At 38.2% G+C, this 21,354-nt stretch overlaps 1 protein-coding gene across 1 annotated transcript in view; it reads right to left on the minus strand.

Moving 5' to 3' along the window:
• Window positions 1-5,772: 5,772 nt before the first annotated feature.
• LOC131034170 (ribokinase) overlaps window positions 5,773-21,354 on the minus strand; it is a 56,461-nt gene continuing 40,879 nt past the window's right edge. Inside the window, exons 3-5 of the mRNA XM_057965560.2 lie at window positions 7,486-7,671; window positions 7,162-7,357; window positions 5,773-6,205 (exon numbers count right to left, since the gene is read on the minus strand). Coding sequence (XP_057821543.2) covers window positions 6,108-6,205; window positions 7,162-7,357; window positions 7,486-7,671 — 480 coding nt within the window. The 3' untranslated portion in view covers window positions 5,773-6,107. The remainder of the gene's footprint in view (window positions 6,206-7,161; window positions 7,358-7,485; window positions 7,672-21,354) is intronic.

Consider the following 21,354-nt stretch of genomic DNA (forward strand, 5'->3'; position numbering starts at 1 on the left):
CTGTATGGGGATGGGAGTGGAGAAAAAGAAAACTTTTGATTTTTCTTTGTTGTTGATTTGTCCTGAGGCCTTTCCAAAAGATTCCAAAAGCAATTTTAATTGAGTTGCTTCCTTGACTTTTGTTACACCTAGCAGAAGGTTATCATTTGCAAATTGTTGGTGTGTGACAACATAATTTGTGGTTACTTTGACTCCTTCCAGAAGGTTGTTAGATTGTCTTGATTTAATTGCCCTCCCTAAAGCTTCCGCCCTTATAATATAGAGAAATGGTGATATGGGATCTCCTTGCCGGATGCCCCTAGAAGAAGAGAAAAAACCTATTGGCTTTCCATTTATCAAGATTGAAAATTTGGGTGTAGAAATGCATTCATAGACCCAGTTGATCCATTTTTTGTCAAAACCAAAAGCCTGCATTATTTTGCAAAGGAACCGCCAATCTACATTATCATAAGCTTTTGAAATATCTAACTTGACTTTCATACCTGGTCTTTTCATGTTTTGAAGTGTGTGGATGACTTCTTGAACCACAATGACCCCATCAAGAATTGAACGGCCAGGGACAAATCCAGTCTACTCATCTGATATAATGTAGTCCATGAGGGGCTTCATTCTGTTTGTCAAGACTTTTGAGAGGATTTTATAAACTGTGTTGCAGAGTGAGATAGGCTTGAAATCCCCTAGGTTAGATGATTTCTCCTTTTTTGGAATAAGAGCGATGAACGTATTGTTGATTTCTCCGAGCAAGTTGCCTGATCTTCTTGCACATTCCAAGGCTTTAGCAAGATCTTGTCCCAAAATATGTCAGCATTTCTTGAAGAAGTCAATAGGGAAGCCATCTGGGCCAGGAGCCTTTCCAAAAGGAAGTGGTTGAGAGCTTGAGATACTTCTTCGAGTGAAAGTTTCTAGTTTAATTTCTGATTTTGATCATCTGTAATGATCTTTGGAATCAAAGCCAAGAACTTTTCCTGCTCTATCAGGTGGGAGCCTTCAACATTGTTTAGAAGAGTAGAGTAATATGCAATAATTTCTCTCTTAATCTCTTCAGAATCCTCTAAAGTTTGATTCTGATTCAAGTCTAGTTTAGAAATCCAATTCTTGCTCCTGCGAATCTTTGTCACATTGTGGAAGAACTTTGTATTCTTGTCACCCATCTGAAGCCAATTCTCTCTAAACTTCTGCCTCCAGAAAATTTCTTCTTTGGATAGGGTATCATCATACTCTATGAGCACTCTTTTCTTGTTTAAAGGAATCTTGATCCATGGCCTTAGAAATAATTTTATCATTTAGAACTGTCAACTGCTCTTATAAAGATTTTTTGGAGGAAAAGATGTTTTTTAAATGTTGAGAATTCCATTGCAACAGCTTCTGTTTTACAAATTTTAACTTTGAAATGAAGAAATAAAGTTTGGAGCCTTCAAATGATTCTTCTTTCCACCAATGTTCTATCAAAGTTAGAAAATTTGGGTCTTTCATCCACATGCTCTCAAATCTAAAGGGAGATTTGGAGGTGTCAAGGACACCTTGCAGGGAGAGCATAATGGGGAAGTGGTCAGATCTTGAACAGGCTAGAACTGAACACTCAAAGATAAGCGAAAAAGATATGAGATCTCCAAGCCAGAAAAATCTATCAATTTTCTCTATGATATTACTAAAGCCTTTTCTCCTATTTGTCCATGTAAAGGAGTCCCCTGAGTCAATTTCTAATAACCCATTCCGATCTATCCAATCATTGAAATCTTGTTGAGATCTGCCTAACCTGATAATGCCTCCCCTTTTGTCTAAAGCATATCTGATGTCATTGAAGTCACCTCCTATAATGAGTTGTTGATCAAACAATTGAGATATAACCCCGTCAAGGGATAGCCAAAGGAGCCGCCTGTTTTGAGGAGAAGTTGGTCCATAAAGGTTGATGATAAAAAAGGAAGAGTTTGTTTGAAGGTGAGTGATCTTGACTAGCAACCAATTTCTATTAAAAGCAACACCTTCCACATGAACTTGAGAAGGCTTCCAAATTATCATTAGACCCCCAGAGGTCCCTTCAGAAGCAACTATCGATTGAAGAGATGCTTGAAATAGAGAGCTAATTCCAACACCAAAGGAAACAGCTTGCTGGCAATCTAATTTAGTTTCTTGAAGGAGGGTGACATTTGCGTTGACCAAAAGAATCCTTCTCTTGATCACCCTCTGTTTGTTAGGGGCATTGAGACCCCTAACATTCCAAGACAAGATTTTCATTGTTGTTCAAGAAGGGAGTTTCCTTTCCCTACTTTCCAAAGGTCTATGATTTTGGATTGGTTCTCTGCTGCCCCATCTTAAGATTTTGCTTCAATCAAAGATCTACAACCCTTCTTGGGAGGGGAGGATCCAAAGTCAGGTTTCTCCTTTCCTTCTAGAAACTGATGCAATCCCAGTTTCCTTTTCTCCTTTATCTTAGAATACATTACAGCTAAGGGAGTATCCAGGACTGAGTCTAAATCTTCATCATCATTCATGTAGTCTTGAAGGAGTCTCTGAGTCTTTTGATCCATGGGCATATCTAGATCATGTGGTATCAATGAAAGTGACAACAAGAGCGGATAAGGGAGCTCATCCGATAGATTGAAACAATGTTTTGATGATAGAGGCTCTATAACTAGGGAGACTGAGCAATCATAAATATCCTTGGAGGGAAACTCCAAGGGGGAATGAAGAGGACTAAGAGGCAAAATGGGCAGGGCTTTAACTGGGGACATCTTTCCTTTTGAGATATAGAAATCATCTTCAACCTCCAGGTCAGCTTTGATGTCATTAGCAATAACATCCTCCTCCTGTAAAATGTTAGCTAGAGGCATAAATTTACCTTTACTTGATTCTATTAATGTTGTAGCACCCCTTGCTCGCTTTCGCCTGACTTTATTCTTTCTTTTTTAAACCTTTATGGGATTCTGAGAGAATATATTGAAGGCACCCCTAATCAGAGAAGGGGTTTTCTTTTGACCAAACACTCCTTGCAGTTTTGTTGGATTGAATCTTAACTATTGGGGACAAGATGAGCGGGGAAAAAGATGGGGATGGAGGGGAGAAGAAAGAGACCCTGCACCTGGAAGAGACTATTTCAAGTTTGTTGGCATATCATTTGAGAGTCGAGAGAGTCTTGGATTTTGAATATGGCATGAGGCTGCAAGAGCGGGAGAAACAGATGGAGATGCCAATCCCCTGTTCTCCATCTGAAGATTCATTTCATCGGTTGTAAGAACAGCTTCTAAAACAGGGGGATCCATTGGAAGCATCAATCCCTTGACCTCCCTCTGTGGATTAATGTCATTCTTATTTGGAACTGCAACTGCTTGGAGTGGAGATAATGCACCTCTAGCTGCAGCCGACGAACAGTTGCGAATAATTTGATTTCGAAGAATGCATTTACCAAGAATCTCCTTTCCCAATCTCAGAACTTTCTACTTCCATTTGCCCACTTCTGAGATTATCTCTAGTTCACTGTAAAAGCCTTGTTTTAGATCTATTTCTACATAGATATTGGCCACATCCCCCTTGAGGCCATTCAGGAAATCTTCCTCAATGCCCACTAGAGATCCTAAAGCATCTCATATCTTCAAAAGGGCCTCCGAACACCAAAAATCAGATGGAAGACCAACTAAAGAAAGCCATACTGGAGATTTCTAAAATCTGTGATTCATCAAATCAAAGCCTAGTTTCTAGTCCAGGAAATGGAAGGTCGAACCTTGGAAAAATAGCGAACTACCATTGATGATTGCATTTTTCAGCGTAGAGCCTGCTCACTCTAAAAAGAAGAAGTCATTCTGCAATGGTCTGATTGAGATCATTTCTAGAAAATAAGAGGTCCACCAGGACATAATTTCTTTGCTATTCCCTCGGCAGCCGCACCACTGTGCAAAAAGGGCATTCTCCTTAAGGCGGGCAATTGTTGGATTTAGAGAATCCGAAGGTAGAACAAAAAGCTTACTCCCCATGCCTTTCCTATTCCATTTTTGGAGCTTATGTTCAAAGGGAGGGACTTGCCAAGGAGGAAAGGGTTTTTTGAAACCCAAAACCCTATGATCCCTGTGACTAGGCGGAACTCTGGGGGCCATGAAGTGGGTTTGAAAGCGTTGAGAATGAGTCTCTTTTTGCAATGGAGAGGCCTGTTTAGAAGGAGCAAAGCTGGGACTTCCTAGTTTGAAGAGGGATGTTGTTTGCACCTGTTGCCACTTTACTTGCCCAAGTATCTAAGCTAGGATACTTTGAAGACGCATCATTCTGGAAAGCGAATGAACTTGGGTGGCGAGGAAAACCAACATTTCAATGTGTCTCATGATTTTGCCATTTCAAACTGTTGTAGAGTTGTTCTTTAGTCTGCTTGTTTTCCAGACGATTTTGATCATTTTTTCGCAAGGAGCCGTCCGAGCAACAATCGAAAGAGGAGCCTGGTCGTGACAAGCGTGAAGGAAAACCTGTCCAGAACCATCTCTGATTACTCTGGTTCCTCTGGATTCTCTGATTTCTCTGGGTCCACTAGAAACTCTCGTTTCTCTGAAATCTCGTTTCTCTGGAACCTCGGAAACCTCTGGTTACTACTAAAGTTTCTCTGGATTCTCTGGTTTCTCTGGATCCACTGGTTTTTCTGGATCAACTCCATTCTTCTCCAGGACAAAGTCTGCAAGTAAAAATACTATTAAGTTTTATTTCCATCAACCCAGTATTTTTAACAGAGGATAGCGGGACATTTCACATTCACAGAAAGTTTGTTGTGGGACAGGTTCAACACTCCCAAGATAATTAATTATCTATATTAAGACAAATAAATTTGAATAGTCATCACATTCTACAGTTCATTATCAGTTCAAGATCTCAGCGCACCATTCATTTGCATTTTATTTTCATAAAACAGCATTGCACTTATTTACACAGCTTTGTTATTGTATTGATGGTGTGCAATTGATTAAATTTGATAGCTTCTTAAGAGAGTCTATTCTTTCTTAACAATAATGTACAATATTTGTCAACATTATAGTAGCCCAATCTCAATAAAAAAAAATTGACATAAATGAATCGATTTACAAGCGTAGTACATTTTCAGACGTGTCATTTATAAAATAACGGTCTACACATCAAAAATAGTCCTAAGAAGAATTACTATTGTTATTATAATTTTTTCATAATATTCGAATAAAATCCAGAATATCAACCATAAGGTATTCCTATCTTCCCATTTCGGTGCACATACAAGTAGTTCTTTGCGAGTACAACCCTACTGGGTAGCTAGATAGCAGTGGGACTACACATTTTAAGGGAGCCCTGAATGTGGTTGATGTATTTTGGTTGCGCATAAGCAGTGACATTGATTAATTCATTGTACAGCTTTCTGCTGATAGTCACATCCAATATATTTAATAAGGGCAACCAAAAATGAGTCTATGGACTCAAAAGAATAAACCAGATGTGCTAAGGACTCCTGACACTAACAGTTGGAAAGAAAGCTAATCTTGACTTACTTTCCATAGTGCTCTAATAAGACTAAATTAAGGGTTAAAGCAGGGCACCTACCTAAACGCTCTTGTAACAACTCAGAACCGCAGATCAAATGCATCATTTGACATCTAAAAAAATGACTTCAAAATACTACAAAATTTGAAAATTAATTTATAAACCAAGAAACTAATCTCCTATCTGTTTCAACGCATGCTAGAGCAGAGAAAGCTCTAAGATATAAGGAAATATAGATCTAAAGACTACAACAATTTCATGAAACCAGCATCCAACTTTGGGGACAGGAAATATCCTGACAAACCAGCATATTATAACACTCCAAAGAGAATATACAAGTGGAGCTCAACTCCACATTTAAGTAACAAAATTTCAACTTCGATTGTTGCCTTAAGCACACAAAGTTAACTGCAGCCCAGCGGGAAATATCAAAGATAGACAGTGAACATTATTTGCTGGCAGTAAAAATATTTTGATACGTTGAAAATTACAGAGATTGTAAAACATGGATCTCCAAAATCCTCTCTTCTCAGATTGCATAAAAGCTTATACATATGGGGGCATGTAATGGATGTAAATGAAGAAACCCCATGTAAAACATGTGGACTTCGAGCCTTACAAAAGAGTTAAATGCCTTCATCCTGCAGAAGTTGTAATACTGCCGATCTATGAGGCATACTAGGAATGGCGCCTTTGATCTGAACACATAAAGATGCCGCTGCAGCTGCCAGGAGAGCCAATACAAAAGGTTCAGGATAATTCTTCCAGATAAACATGTTAAACATCCATTTCTATGTTCCTTAATAGAAAGGTCCATACAAGCCATATACAAAATATAAAATACAAGAAATACTAAAAAGTTAGAATTAAAATTAAAAGAAAGAAAGACGTAATAGTTTTCCAGCTTATGATATTTCTTGAGTAAAATTTGGTCTCCCTCTGAAAATGCCAAGTATTATGTAACATAATTCCAAGCATTCAATGACTTTTTATAGCTTGTGTGATAACTTAGCAAAGATGCTGCCTATGAAAGGCACCCATTTAGAAGTTATGTGAACACCCCTACTGAAAACGGACGAAAACAAGGCTTGCTCAGCATGAAAGCAAAGTAGATTAACTTAAGAGTTTAAGACAGCAGACACTTCCAGAAACCGAAGCCCAAAAGAATTTCCTTGAAAGGGTGAGTACAAAGAAACAATTAAACAGACTTTTTTGGCCTAAGCTTCCAATGTCTTTTGTTGCTGCCATTGATAAACTGCATTTTCCCGCCTGTGATAAAGTTTCAGTAATTTAAAAACATGGAATGATACCCAAGAAACTTTGATATGCTAAGTTACAACCCAGTTCATGTATAAGTTGATAACTAACCCAATATACTTTGTATTGTCCTGAAAGATATGCGTGTTTTAAATTCACCAAAAATTAATAATAACGTCGTGAATTTAATATTTCCAGAAACAACAACCTGAAAACTAATTCAGTCAAAAGCAGAAAGGGGCATCAGTATCTCACAGAGATAGAACAGTCTACACCATATCTTATAGTCAGATATTATGATCTAATTCCATATGTTTTTGCAATATACCTGCCCCAGTCAAGCCAGACATCAAATTTCAATACTGACATCACCAGATCCAGGATGGTACTTTGAATCAAAATATAAGGCTTAAGCATACAAACCTGCAAACTTGAGACTGTCTGATGGCGACTTCTTTTCCAATAGACCAATAGAAAATGCAGCAGTAAAAGTATCCCCTGCTCCTGTTGTGTCTAGTACCACAGGAGCAAGGATTGCAGGTTGTATTATTGGAGGAGCGTCTTTACTCACAAGGATTGACCCCTGCTCTCCCCGTTTCACAAGAACTTGATTAACACCCTGTAAATTCAATCTAACCAGATTGTTAAGAGTTCAAAACTATAGCCAGTCTTATAGTACCAAGCTAAGGCATTGTCAACAAAACAGATTTAAAATCTTTAAGTAGAAAAATAGGTTATAGAAAATACCCTTTCGTGAAATTTCGTAGCAGCCTCAACAACCTGATCAACAGTATCAGTAGGCATTCCTGTCAATCGGAGTAGCTCAGTTTCATTTGGACTTAGAATGGTAATTGACTTAAGGAGGTCATCAGGAATAGGATCATCCATGCCTCCTGCATCAAGAATAACAGGAACATTTGCACTTTTCGCAATCTGCACAGTTAATATAGCTTATAAGTGCATTACAAAAAAAGGCCACAGATCATTAAAATTAAAATTATCTCATAGCAATAAAAATCACCTTGAGAGTACAAGAAAAGTTTCTAAAGTATCAAATAAATAACAAAACATGTTTACAATTAATTGACACATGTATGTCACCTAGAAGGCACGATAGCATGCTCTAATTACTCAAGAAAATGCTAATGTTGCTTATGATCAACAAATGAATCAAAGATGACAAAGGAGGTTCAAATTTCAAAACAGGTTTTAATAAAGATTCCAGTACCACTCCAAACATCAATCAGACTGGGATACAAAACATCATGATTCATAACAGAAATGAAAATTTGATTATCTACTGCCTTTGGGTCACCGTATATCCATAGTAGCATTACAATCCCAACAACTCCAATTAACACCTAGTAATCACCACCCCTCATTCATCATGCCATTTCCCAAGTTATTTGAAGTTTCTTTTATGTTCCTTTCCTTTTTTTGGCCCATTTTATACTCGAGAAAAATAAAAACACAAGAAGATTGGAAAATTCTAGTTTAGGGTTAAGGCTAGCGCATTCCAACTTTTCATGTTTAACTTTAAATAGATTACTTTTTGAGCTGAAATGTTAAACTAATGAAGTTTTTTAATTTTATTGTAATGAGGGTTCGGTATAAAAGATTTGGTTGCCCCTAAAATAGTAGGTTGTGTTTCAATTACAGTAGAACTTCCCAGCTATTTTAGGACCAACCATATGATTTTTTACTTGTTTTTAACAATTGGAAACTTTTTAATGTATGTTTACTTCTAATCTCTATACACTATATTTGACAGGAAATTTTTATTAAAAAAATCTCTATTTTTATGAATTCAATAATCAATTTTTAGTAACCAGAACTTTTGCCAAATTTTATCAGTTTTAAACCCAGGTAATTGAATTCCATCTACAATTTTGCCACAACATGTAAATGGAATGTTACTATGTGTGTATTATATCAATTAGGTGCCAATTATTGCTATTCATATTCAACTAACAAGCATGTAATACGTGTACATAATCCTACATGTAGTAAGATAATGTTTTATAGTTTTTTAATTTCCTAGCTACACTAGAAGCTCAACAGTCATCTAGAGGATAGACTAAACAGTCATTTTCATATTGTTCAATATGTACATTTTAATTTAATAGAATAAGCTTTAATTGAATTTTTTTCTGGTTGTCGAAGTCCCATTCACTTGTTAATATTTTCTTGAATTAGTGATTACATTTCTAGGCCTGATATTGAAAACAGAGCAAGATGAGAAGCTTTGGTTTAAGGAGGGTGAATTGCAATGAATCATATACAGAGAAGAATATCAATGCCCACAAAAGAGAAACTGAAGCTCACAGGAACCCACCTGGTGCAGTTTTTCTCTTTTTCTGTATTCATCATCCACACCTACTCAAATAAATGTTCTCTGGATTGTTCAAATCCTAGCTCTTTTAAGTGCAAATAATTTCAAACTCCTGATTGCTTATTTCTTATCTTGCGGGCTTTACATATTCCTTTCAGTTTTCTTCTGGAGGGATGATCCTTTACAGTTTTGCTTATCTGAATTGATCAAAAAATATCATCGATGATTATCTTAAATATGAGATTTGATGTCAGCAATCCACAAATTCGTTGTGTAAAATGAAAATAGAGGAGAGGCACAAGATTAGAGCAAAGGGTGAAGAAATAGCCACATGGTTTGGATTGTGAAGCACTGTGATTGCAAGGCAATGCATTGTTGATTGTTGATAGATCAGTTATTGCTCGGCTTTCTTTCAATCTTGAAGAGTCGGTGAGTAAAGACTGATTCTTTTGCATTTTGAAAAAAAATTCAGTCCACAAGGGTTTTTGGTTCATAGTTTGTAACTTGTGAAGGTCTTTTTGTGGCCGTTTCTCTTTGTGGCTCATGAGATTTCATACTGATGCCTGTCCTGTTCATGGGCTCTATATTTGTAGCTTACAAATGCACCTGGTGTGCCTATATTCTACCTCCTTCAACAAGTAAATAATTTTGCAGCCTCTACACTCAATATATCTGCACATTTCCAGAAATGGGCTTTGAAAACCCTAACATTTGGTCCAGCATCTTCAGAGGCCTCCTTCAAATCTGCAGTGATCACTTCACGTTCTGCTGGTCCTCAGTGTAATTGACACACATGATTGAATGCTATTCCACTTTCTGAGGATGATTTAAAACCATGGTTAGGTGTTTTAAAAGGTGCTTTTAAATAGGCTTATAGGTGAGCGTGTATTCAATTAAAATCACATTTTTTTAATTGAACAAAGCAAAATTACAAAGAATAGAAGCTACCAACAGGTAACTAAATGAAACTTAAAATTACAATATCTCAAGGATTACAACAATCGTACAAAGGGCTGAAAGCTAAAAGAACAAATAATCAATACTTAAGCTAAAACACTTTATGACATAGGCCAAGATTGTCGTCGTTTTGAAGCTATGTAACCTAGTCTTGAATTTGTTGAAGCTAACCCATGGCCCTTAAATTTTTCTTGGATAATCATTGAAGCTGTGAAAACAAAGAAGCAACCTAAAAAAATATATAAGAGAAAAGCCTTATAGTACTAGTTCCCTGAAAATAGTTGCTAGAAAACACAGCAGTAAATATGTCCTTACAAAAATGCTTTAAAATAACTTGTTTAATTGAATCAGCAATCGCATTATTATGCAAACAAAAACAAAAAATAGCTTATTTCCAATTCAACTTATGATGAAATATAGCAGGAAAGTTGCTGAAAACGGCATTCTGTTGTTTTTTAACAAAAGGGCAATCCCAAAAGATATGTTTCATACTTTCAGCACGTAAGCAAAAAGGGCAATTAACTAACTAAACCATAATGCATTTCAGTCTATCTCCAACAAGTAGTTTATCATTTAAAATTTTCCAGGCCAGCATTTGTGTCTCCACGTCACTTTTATAATTTCATATTTGTGCACACATTTTGGTCCACCATTTGGAGCTAAATCTGCATTTCCATTTATGATTGGGGCAAGGGATGATATTCCAACGACGAAGGCACTAAATATAGCTTTCCTTTGACGAGAGATGATTGAAATGAGTAGAAGACAGCCATCTCCACTCCTCAAGAAATTGCATTCCCAAGGAGTACAAATTTTCATAGATAGCTCAAGATGACTAATGATTGTACAAATATTAGAAACTGTTTGTACTTAATGTTGTTTGATTTTCTGCCATTAAAGCCCATTCAATTTTTATACAAGTAATAGGCATGTCTAGAAAAGAAAATAGCAATTGGTTGATTATGATTATTAATAAGATTATTCCACCAAATTGATGATGAAGCAAAACTAAATCCCTGTTGCAGAAAGGAGTCATTCCACTTCAAAAACTAAAGAACTTGTTGCAAAACTTTCTAAATGGACTATAAAGGAAAGGAAGCCTTAATTTTGAAGGAGGGAAACATGATGATTTCATCTAACCAATTTACTGATTGCCATTTCTTATTTCCTGCAGCTTGGATGATTCAGTGATGCACAAGGATTTTCCATGCTTCATTTTCTTTAGCAGCTCTAATAATCCACTTTGCAACAGGACTATGCTACCGAGTTCCTCTAAGCACCACCCCACAATACCCGTATGGGTACTGTTTGAGACTGGGTCCCAAGCTGATTACCCATTAGGTTTGCACAAGGCCCCTCTCAAAGTGTTCGAGAGTTCGAGAGGGACCCTAGAAAAACTTGGGGCAAACCTAGGGGAGCCCAAGGGGCTGCCCAAAAAAATACACATTTTAATAAACAAAAAAAGTTCCTATGTACATAATTCATAAGTGATAAAATTGTGAAAATGGTGTGTTATTAAGGTTTGTGTGGTTTCAAAGGCCTTAATTTGGGCTTGGTGGTAGGGTATCTACCCCTCAACCTTTCCCTGTATCGTGACATGAAACACACTAGGGATGTTGCCCTAGGACCTCAAGAGGGGCACTGCCTCTCAAGCCCATTAGGGTCTCCACTCCCAAACCCTCTCTAGTTATTAGGATCTCGTCATGTAAGAAACTTAATTACAATGAAGTTGTGACAAGGACATACTCTAGAGTGTGTTGACATAGACATTATTGTTGATCAAAGCCAAATGCCAAAAAAGGTAGTGATAAATATAAGTATTAAATGTCAATTGATTGTTAAATATTCAATATATATCTTTATCAATTGGCATTTAATACTGATAATTTTAGTTGTCTAAGTTCTTGATTTGGTCTCCACTCCCAAACCACCTCATTGTAATCAAATTTCTTATATGACAAGAGATCCCAATAACTGGTGGAGGTTTTGAAGTGGAGACCCTAATGGGTTTGAGGGACAGCAATGATACGCTGCACAAGGTGTTAGATGTGAGAAAAATCCAACAATCGAGGAGGTGTAGGGGAACGTTTCGTTCCCTTGCAAACCAAAAGTTGAGATTCAAGCGCTATGCCCTCAAAAAAATATTGGAAAAAATGAGAAATGATAGAGTGAAGAGAGCAAAATGATCTTTGAATTGAGTGAAATGATGCTTTTAGGGTTTTTGGATGCAAAAAAAAAAATTTAGAGTCAAAAAAGTCTTTTTTTTGTTACTTTTTGGCGCTAAACGCCTTTGGGTACCCTAAGTACACATGGGTACGCCCAGGTATGTCCCCAAACATACCCCTAAGCAAACCCATACCCAGACACGCCCAATACGAATACAGCAGGCCTTAAGAGTGTGGCCAATAACTTAGATTAGAAAGAGAGACCTATTGATGTGATTTTTATGCACTTCGAACACAAAATCAAATACTAAGTATTATATCCTCTCTTGAACAAAGAAACCTCATATGCTAAATGATGTGATCAAATAAGGCAACTCCAAGATTTACAATGTGAACAATCGAATTTAATGTTCTAGATAGACTCAGTGTATATGATGTGATATTGCTGGTAACACGAAGGGACTTACATTTCGAACCATAACTGAAACATAGAATCTAAAGTTAAACTAAACTCACTTGGAAATAAAAGACAAAGGGGATATAAGGAATAAGAAATCTAATCTAACACTAAGGACAATGATGATAATGAATGATGCTTTGATAGACAGATTCCATAATCAAGCCTTGCTTCACCATGAGGAAACAACTACACAAAACCAATGCAATGTCCAAAGGATAATGAAGGATTTTCGTATTGTAAACATTCATCAAATACCCAACACTGGTGCAATCCAAATGAACATCCACAATCGAACTAGTGCACAATCAGGTTTAGACTAACAATATACTGCAATCTGCAATCAACAAATTCCAAATGGTATGAACCAGAATTCCATCAAGTATCATCACAGTTCTGCATTGTAATCAATGAACTTTATCTAACTTTGACAAGTAACAAGAAACCATTCGAAATGTTGAAGCAATGCATAAAGATCCACCAACGTCAATGAAAATCATGTATTAAATCCAACAAGTCTTGGCAACAATCTTTAGCTTCCTCCTACTCTAATGCTACTTGATTCCTAATTATGAACTTCTAACTATTAAGTTTAAAAATGAGAAAGTTAAGCCTTATATAGAAGTCTCAATTACAATGAATGGATTTGATTGATTCAAGATCAATCGCCAAGATTACAAGATGAAACCCTAATTAGGATTAGTTATAACTAGCTTCTCTTCAACCAATGATAAAATTACAATGCTTAGGACACATGTCCTTTAAATGTGGACCAATGGGAAAATAGGTTAGGTATGTTGAGCAACATTTAATGTAGTGCCAATGTCATAAGTGTAGTTGTCCTCGTAGAATGAGTCAAGTTCGTTGAACTTGGACATGCTGACTTGTCATGACTTGATTAGCTTGATGATGACTAAGTGCCACCTTATCATGCACCTTGTAGATAATTACAAAGAAGTTCTTCCACCTTGAGCAATATCTCTTGATACTGAACATTCCTAGCTTGAGATGTGATGATGATGGGTCATATTCCCAAGTTGTATCATCTTTGTTGATCAAGTCTCTTTGATTAACTCTTCTAAAACTATCACTCATCCTTGATCACATTTCACTTTCGCATCCTCCTATTCGAAAATTCACCTTGTTCTCTCCTTAATGATGTTTGATCTTGACTCCATAATGTCTATGCTTGATCATCTTTGTGCATGATGTACTTGACCAAGATTACCTCCCTGTTGTATTGATTGTGATCCTAGATTTTCGAAGGAAATTCAAGATATTTATAACATCTTCCTTTTACAATGTTGAAATTGTGAAGTGTATATGTGGATCTCCTCCTTGCCTTGAAGTCTCAACGTTCATCTTGCACGCCTTAGTAGACTTGGTGTTGAGATGTTCTCCATCGTGCCTCCCCCATGAATGTCTTGAATATGCATCCCTTGATGAGTTCCATGATCCAGAGATTAGAAAATCGCCCATAACTCGCCAAACTCGACGAGTCCGAGCCCGAGACATGCTCGCCGAGTCTCTGGAGCTCAAACTCAGGCTCGGCCAAGTCTAGTGAGCAAACTCGCCAAACTCAACAAGTCCCGAGCCTCAAACTCAACTAGTGGCAGGGTCCAAAAAAAGGCAAAAAATAAACATTTTAAAAAGCTTTCTCAACTTCTTTTTTTTTTGGTTATTTATCTCTAACCCCTAAAAGTTAACTTCATTTCATTCACTTGCAAAAATAGGAGTAAAGTGAGTTGGGAAGAAAAACAAGGGTGCATAGAAGAAAAACAAGCGAGGAAGCTCAAGTTTTCTTCAATTTTTCACATTGGGGCTGCATTGTGTTTGGATTTGGTGCATCAAGAGTTAGATAGGAAGAGTTTGCAGCTCATTTCAAGCTTGTTGTAAGAGGTAAAATTTTATTTGGAGATTTTTTTGTTTCTTGTATGCAAAAATTCCATTTTCTATTCATTTATTTTGAAAGTTCTACATTTTCTTCCAAAATCTTTTGTATGTTTGTATGTAGTATGTACTATATACTATGTAGGGTTGTATGTAGTATGTACTATGTACTATGTAGGGTTGTATGTAGTATGTACTATGTACTATGTAGGGTTGCATTAAATTTGCCCCATTACATAAAATTTGCCCAAAAATAATGAATATTTCCCATGCAAAAATAAATGCCCATCATTCTCCATGCGACGACTGCATGCAAAAGGAATCTGTCATAAAATCATTAATAGGGCAGCTGCATGCAAAAAGATTCTTCATGCATTCAACATGCATTGACCAAGCTGCCACTAAGTCAAAATATTCCAGCAGTATATGTGTCACACCACTCAATCAAAATATTCTCGTCTAAGAATGGACGACCATTATCCCGCTCATTAATCGCATACGTGTGTAATATCCCAGTTTTTTTTTTTGTTTTTTAGGCCAACAATAGTCATCCACAAACAGATAACCCGTTAAGGTTAGAAAGCATAAACTGAAACATGCTGGAAAAGCAACCCTTCCACTTTCTAATCACCAAGTGCCCAATGTGGGAAGGTGAGAGCATACGGTGTTGAGGGGATCGTTAGCTTCAAATAACTGGAAACAATACAATGTTTGGGCAGCAAGCCAGCCCCTTCCGCTTATCCAGCGGGAATGCAAGAAACTTGGCAGTGAACCAGCCAAGAGAGACACACAAAGGCACGAATCACTCAACCGCAATATTTCAGCGGGAGGACTTGTTGACGTGTTTTTTATGACAGCGTCTAACACAGAATAAAGTTGCCTAACGGTCACTTCACTCTCTCTTGATCAGAGTGCAATTGCATGCTAAGATTGCAAGAAGTTCAAACAATCGACTTCAAGGTTCCTTTATGCTACGGACGTGACTCAATTGGCTGATGTGATTGCTGGTAATCCAAGGGGCCTTACGTTTGCATCATTCTTTCACTTCTTTGTTGTGGCTGGAACTCCATCATCGGATATGGCAATTCTGCAATGCTGCTGCTTCGAATGGACTAAAAATGAACTGAAAGTAAAAGGGAAAGGGTTTAGAACGATCTAAATCTACTCCTAAGGGCCATGATATCAACAGTTAATGCTTTGGTGGACAAATTCCAAACAAACCAAGCTCTGCTTCGCCAAGTTAAACTACAACTCCGCAAGAACCGGTGCAATCTTCTGGGGATGCTAGAGGATTTTCAAACTGAGAAAGTGCATTTGAATACCCAAAACGACGCAATCCACAATCGAACTTAGCACAAATTTAGGGGTTCAAGCTAACTTTACACTGCAACTTCCAATCAGCAAGATGCAAAAAGTATGAACCATGGAAATTCATCGAACACCGTTACATTTTCCATTGAAATCAAAGCACTTTATCTAACAACTGAGAAAATAAAATTCTACTCTAAGCGAGGAAGGTGAAACCATGCAAGTTTTGAAAAAAAACTTAAGTGGACACCATCAGAGAACAATGTTTCACTATTATTTTCTCAAAAACTTATCGCAACAATTTCATACAAAGCTCCCTTCTTTTACAAATGAGGGGGTCACCCTTTTATATAGGCCTCAGGCCATGCAAACCCTAATTAGGGTTCACCCCAGAAGATTCCCACTCAAGGTGCAACAAGGTGGAAATCGGTAATTAATAACCCATCATGCCCATATACAATTAATTACAATCCTGCCAGAAATGGCGCCCATAAAGCATTAATTTACCATTACATTCAAAAAGTGCCCACTATGCAATGAATGTGCCCTCATGCAAAAATTGCCCATGATGCCATAAATGCACCATCATCTCCTGAACGTGATGGCCACATGCAGAAGGAATCTGCCATATTGCCGTAAATGTGACGGTTGCATGCAAAGAGATGCTTCATTAATTCAACGTCTGTTAACTCGACTGCCACTTGGTGGAAAAAACCCTGGAGAGAGAAAAACTCCAAGAGGGAGAATCTCTGACTCTGGAAGTATTTTCTTGAAGTTTTTGAAGTTGCCTTGCTCTGGAAAAGATTTTCAATGATTTTTCAACATCTCCTATTTTTTAGGAATTTTGCAGAAATTAGGGTTTCAAGTCCAAGAGGAAGAGAATTCTCCTACAAATCCAAATCTGTAAAACTTTGAAATTTGGATGTCATTTGAGCCTTGAAAATGGATTTTTCAAATTTTTCCCTGGGGGGAATTTCTTGTTCAGTTCATCCCTGATTCCTTCCTTGCCTTAGAAATTTTATCTTCAATTCATCCTTGGGTGTGATTTCTTGTTGTGGAGGAATTCTCCTTTGGAAAGGAATTTATTCCTTACTCTGAGGAAGGAAATTCTTCATACCTTAGCCAATTTTCATGATTTCCAAGAACTATGTCCTAAAGGAAGAAATTTCAAACACTTAGTCAATTTTTTACCTTTCCTAGAATTCTGTCCTGAAGGAAGGAATTTCCGACACAGCACCAATTTTTCACTTTCTTGGAATTTCTTCTTCTTGGGCGCAATTTTGACTTGGTGGAGGATTCAATGAATTTTGTGAATCCTTGAGACCCTCATTTTGGCGCCCAAGTCCACAGTTGGGCGGATTTTCACCCCTGTGGAGGATTCATGAATTTTTTTCATTTATCCTTGCCTCCTCCATTCTGGCGCCCAATCACTTCCTGGGGCAGAATTTTCACTATGTGAAGGATTCATGGAATTTTTTGTGAATACCTGGGCGCATTTTTCACTCTGTGGAGGATTCATGAAATTTGTCCATCCATCCTTGCCTGACCCATTTTGGCGCCCAACTACATACTTCGGCGGAATTTTCACTCTGTGGATGATTCATCAAATTTATCCATCCATCCTTGCCTGACCCATTTTTGTGCCCAACTGCATACCTGGGCGCATTTTTCACTCTGTGGAGGATTCATGAAATTTGTCCATCCATCCTTGCCTGACCCATTTTGGCGCCCAACTGCATACTTGGGCGGAATTTTCACTCTATGGAGGATTCATGAAATTTATCCATCCATCCTTGCCTGACCCATTTTGGCGCCCAACCGCATACTTGGGCAAAATTTTCACTCTGTGGAGGATTCATGAAATTTGTCCATCCATCCTTGCCTAGCCCATTTTGGCGCCCAACTGCATGCCTAGGCGAAATTTTCACTCTGTGGAGGATTCATGAAATTTATCCATCCATCCTTGCCTAACCCATTTTGGTGCCCAACTGCATACTTGGGCGGAATTTTCACTCTGTGGAGGATTCATGAAATTTATCCATCTATCCTTGCTTGACCCATTTTGGCGACCAACTGCATCCCTGGGCGCATTTTTCACTAGGGCAAGGAATTCTTGGATTTCATAGTTCGATTTTCCAGACTTATGAGAATTTGACCCCTCTGCAATTTTGGAGTGACTTTCTGAACCTTGGTGAATTTCTGAGCTTTCCATTTTAAGCATAGGCTTCCAGCACTTGATCAATTTCTGGCTTTCTCTGTCTCTTGCCTGACTTACCGGAATTAGAAATGTTTGCGAACGTCTGATCCTTGTCGCCTTATCTGACTGACTCTGCTAGTACTGACTTTCCAAAAATAGAAACCTTCAAAGTGTCAGCGTCAGACCTCTAGACAAGGTGTAGGAATGACTTACTATAAATAGAAACTTACTAAAAATAGAAATTACTAAAAATAGTAAGTTTGATTTTTGGCAAAATGACGACATTTCGGGACCCGAAAAAATCCCTAAAAATAGGGACTTTCTAAAAATAGAAAGTTACTCTGTTTTGGCTCAAATTTTACTAGGGGGCTCCTTGCAAGGTCCTAATTCCATTCGTATGTTTAGTTTCTTCAAAACCCTAACAGAAACCCCTAAAATCTAGGACAAAAGGCAGAACCCTAAAAAAAGACAAAACAAGCCCTAGACTTCATCAAATTTGCTCAAACAAAAAAGCAGATTTAATCAATATGATCCCCAAACACTTGCAAAGTAGAGAGACTAATGAGACTGCTGCGAAAAGACCCCAAAAACAAAGCCAAAAGACCGGAAGGACCTAAAAAGAAGGGGGTCCCGATTTGCAATGGGGCGATGTGTGAAAAGGTCACAACAGAATTGAAATTACATAACAATCTCAACTCAACCGCTTATGCAGCGGGAGGATCATTACACTCAGACATCACTCGACCACTCATGCAGTGGGACGACTGAATTACAATTTACTTGAAAATAGGCGGCAAGCCAGCCTCTTCCACTTTTCAGCGGGGTGAGAATTACAAATCAGAATTGGTTAGTAGTACTACTACTTAACCTTACAATAATAAAGATGATGTGAGAAGAGAGTAATGCTGAATATCCAAATAAGAACATGAAATTTCTGCTAACATCAAATCTACAAGCTGGAATGGCAAAACCAGCAGCCTAAGGAATCACTAAAATGCTCACAATTCTCTCAATACTTATCCAAAACACCCAAAATCAGTCCCAAACCCACACTAGGCTAGCTACGATGAAATCCAACCAAAGACAAGCTATCATAACTCCCTTATTAATTTGGCACGCATCCCAATGCACTTCAAAAACCGATGCCTAGCTAAGGAATTTCGATTTTATCTAATAAATTCAATGCTCAACCAAAGGTGCCACAAACTTACAGTGTAAATCGCCAGTAATAGGAAGGATGAATGAGCCAATACCCATAACAGTCAATCACTCCAGCAGAGAGGTATGATCAAAATGTACTTCAACCACAGGCAAACCAGCAAATTTCAAAATCGCTCCAAACACCAAAAAGGACTAAGATACGCACTGAGAGTATGGTAGATTACAGCACACAGCTAGGTACTATATTTCAAGTACGAAACCGGGAAGCACTAGGGAGCCGCACTCCAAAGCCTCAAAGTTCTGACGCCAATCCAGCAACATAACAATGCAAATTTTCAAGATCCAAGAATGGGAGCCCAAGGCTCTTATTTATAACCTCAACATCACCAAATTCAAATGCAAATGCTTCAAATTCAACTTTCCCATTTGCATTTCATTACTTCTCACGTGGACCCCAAGGATGGCGCCATTCCTCAAGTCAAACCTCACGCCAAACAGCAAGGACCACGATTTTTGCTTAGCAAACACTTGAGATGAAATAAAATATATCTCCATTGACAATTTGACGTCCCCTTCTAGACATAAAATTTGCCTGGCACTTGGGAGATATTATGCACTATTTCCAAAGTCAATAAATCAGTAGTAACTAATCAAATTAATTAAATATTAAACCTTAGGATAAGGAAATAATATATAATTATGTCACTTATGACTCCAATACTGATTATTGTCAAAACCAGGATGAAGCTGAGCCAGGAAGACCACTGAACTGCTGCAGGATCAGGACCATGTCCACTGCCAAAAATAGAAATATGCCATACTACCACTTACTAAAAATAGTAAGTCATGAACTACTGCTCCGGAAAGCATGATCTTCGCGCCCAGTGACAGAGCATGGAGAGCTCAGTAGGACAGTATCACCAAAATGGCCAAGCCCTGACTTACTAAAAATAGCAAGTTCTCGCCTCATCAATGCTTGACCCTCATTCTTCATTCCACCTAGCCTACGGGTCTCAGGAATAGGCTAATGGACTACTGGAAGGATATCAACGAGAAGGGGACATTACAGTCTGCCCTCCCCAAAATTGCTTGTCCTCGAGCAACTGTAAGGCTGGATGCAGTAAAATCTCCTCATTTTCCCACGTAGCATCCTCTGCTGGTAGATTTTTCCATTTGATCAAGTATTCCCTGATCACTCTTCTCCTCGAAGATCGTTCCCTGAAATCAACGATAGCTTCAGGAACCAAAACCAACTCTTCCTCCTCATCAAGCGGAGGTAACTCAGCTGAAGCAACATTATGTCCCAGGGCCTTCTTAAGGCGAGACACATGAAATACATTATGGATCCTGGTGCTTGCTAGTAATTCCAACTCATACGCCACTTCTCCAATCCTCCTGCTGACTCTGAAAGGCCCATAGAATCGTGGCTTCAATTTCTCAACCCCACTCTTCTTGAGAGTAGACTGTCTGTAGGGCTGGAGCCTCAAATAAACCATGTCGCCCACCTCAAAGGTGCACTCAATTCGCTACTGATCAGCATACAACTTCTGCTGATTTTGTGCATGCTAGAGATTGTCCCTCAGAATCCTCAGAATATCTTGACTTTGATTCATCATATCCCTTGCCTGAGGGGTCCTGCTATCACCAAATACCAAGTCCGCGAAGCTAGGAGCTTCATAACCATATAGAGCCATGAATGGTGACATCCGGATGGACATGTGATAGGAAGAGTTGTAGCAATACTCTCCTAGGTGAAGCCATCTCACCCATGTATTTTGCTACTCCGAGACATAGTTTCTAAGATAACCTTCCAACCACTTATTCACTATCTCGATTTGCCCATCAGTTTGGGGGTGATAACTGGTGCTTGGAGTGAGCACAATACCACATAATCTGAAAATCTCCTACCAGAAAGCACTTAGGAACTTGTTGTCCCTATCACTCACAATGTTCTTCGGTAACCCATGTAATCTGAACACCTCCCGAAACAACACTTCAGCAACTTGAGCTGCTGGAAAAGAACTGGTGATGGCAAAGAAATAAGCAAACTTTGTGAGTCTGTCCACCATCACATAGATACTATCCTTCCCTTGAGCCTGAGGCAACCCAGTGATGAAATCCATGGAAATACTTTCCCATTTTTGACCGG

This window comes from Cryptomeria japonica, chromosome 1 (genome assembly GCF_030272615.1).
Source record: "Cryptomeria japonica chromosome 1, Sugi_1.0, whole genome shotgun sequence".
Lineage (NCBI taxonomy): Eukaryota > Viridiplantae > Streptophyta > Pinopsida > Cupressales > Cupressaceae > Cryptomeria > Cryptomeria japonica.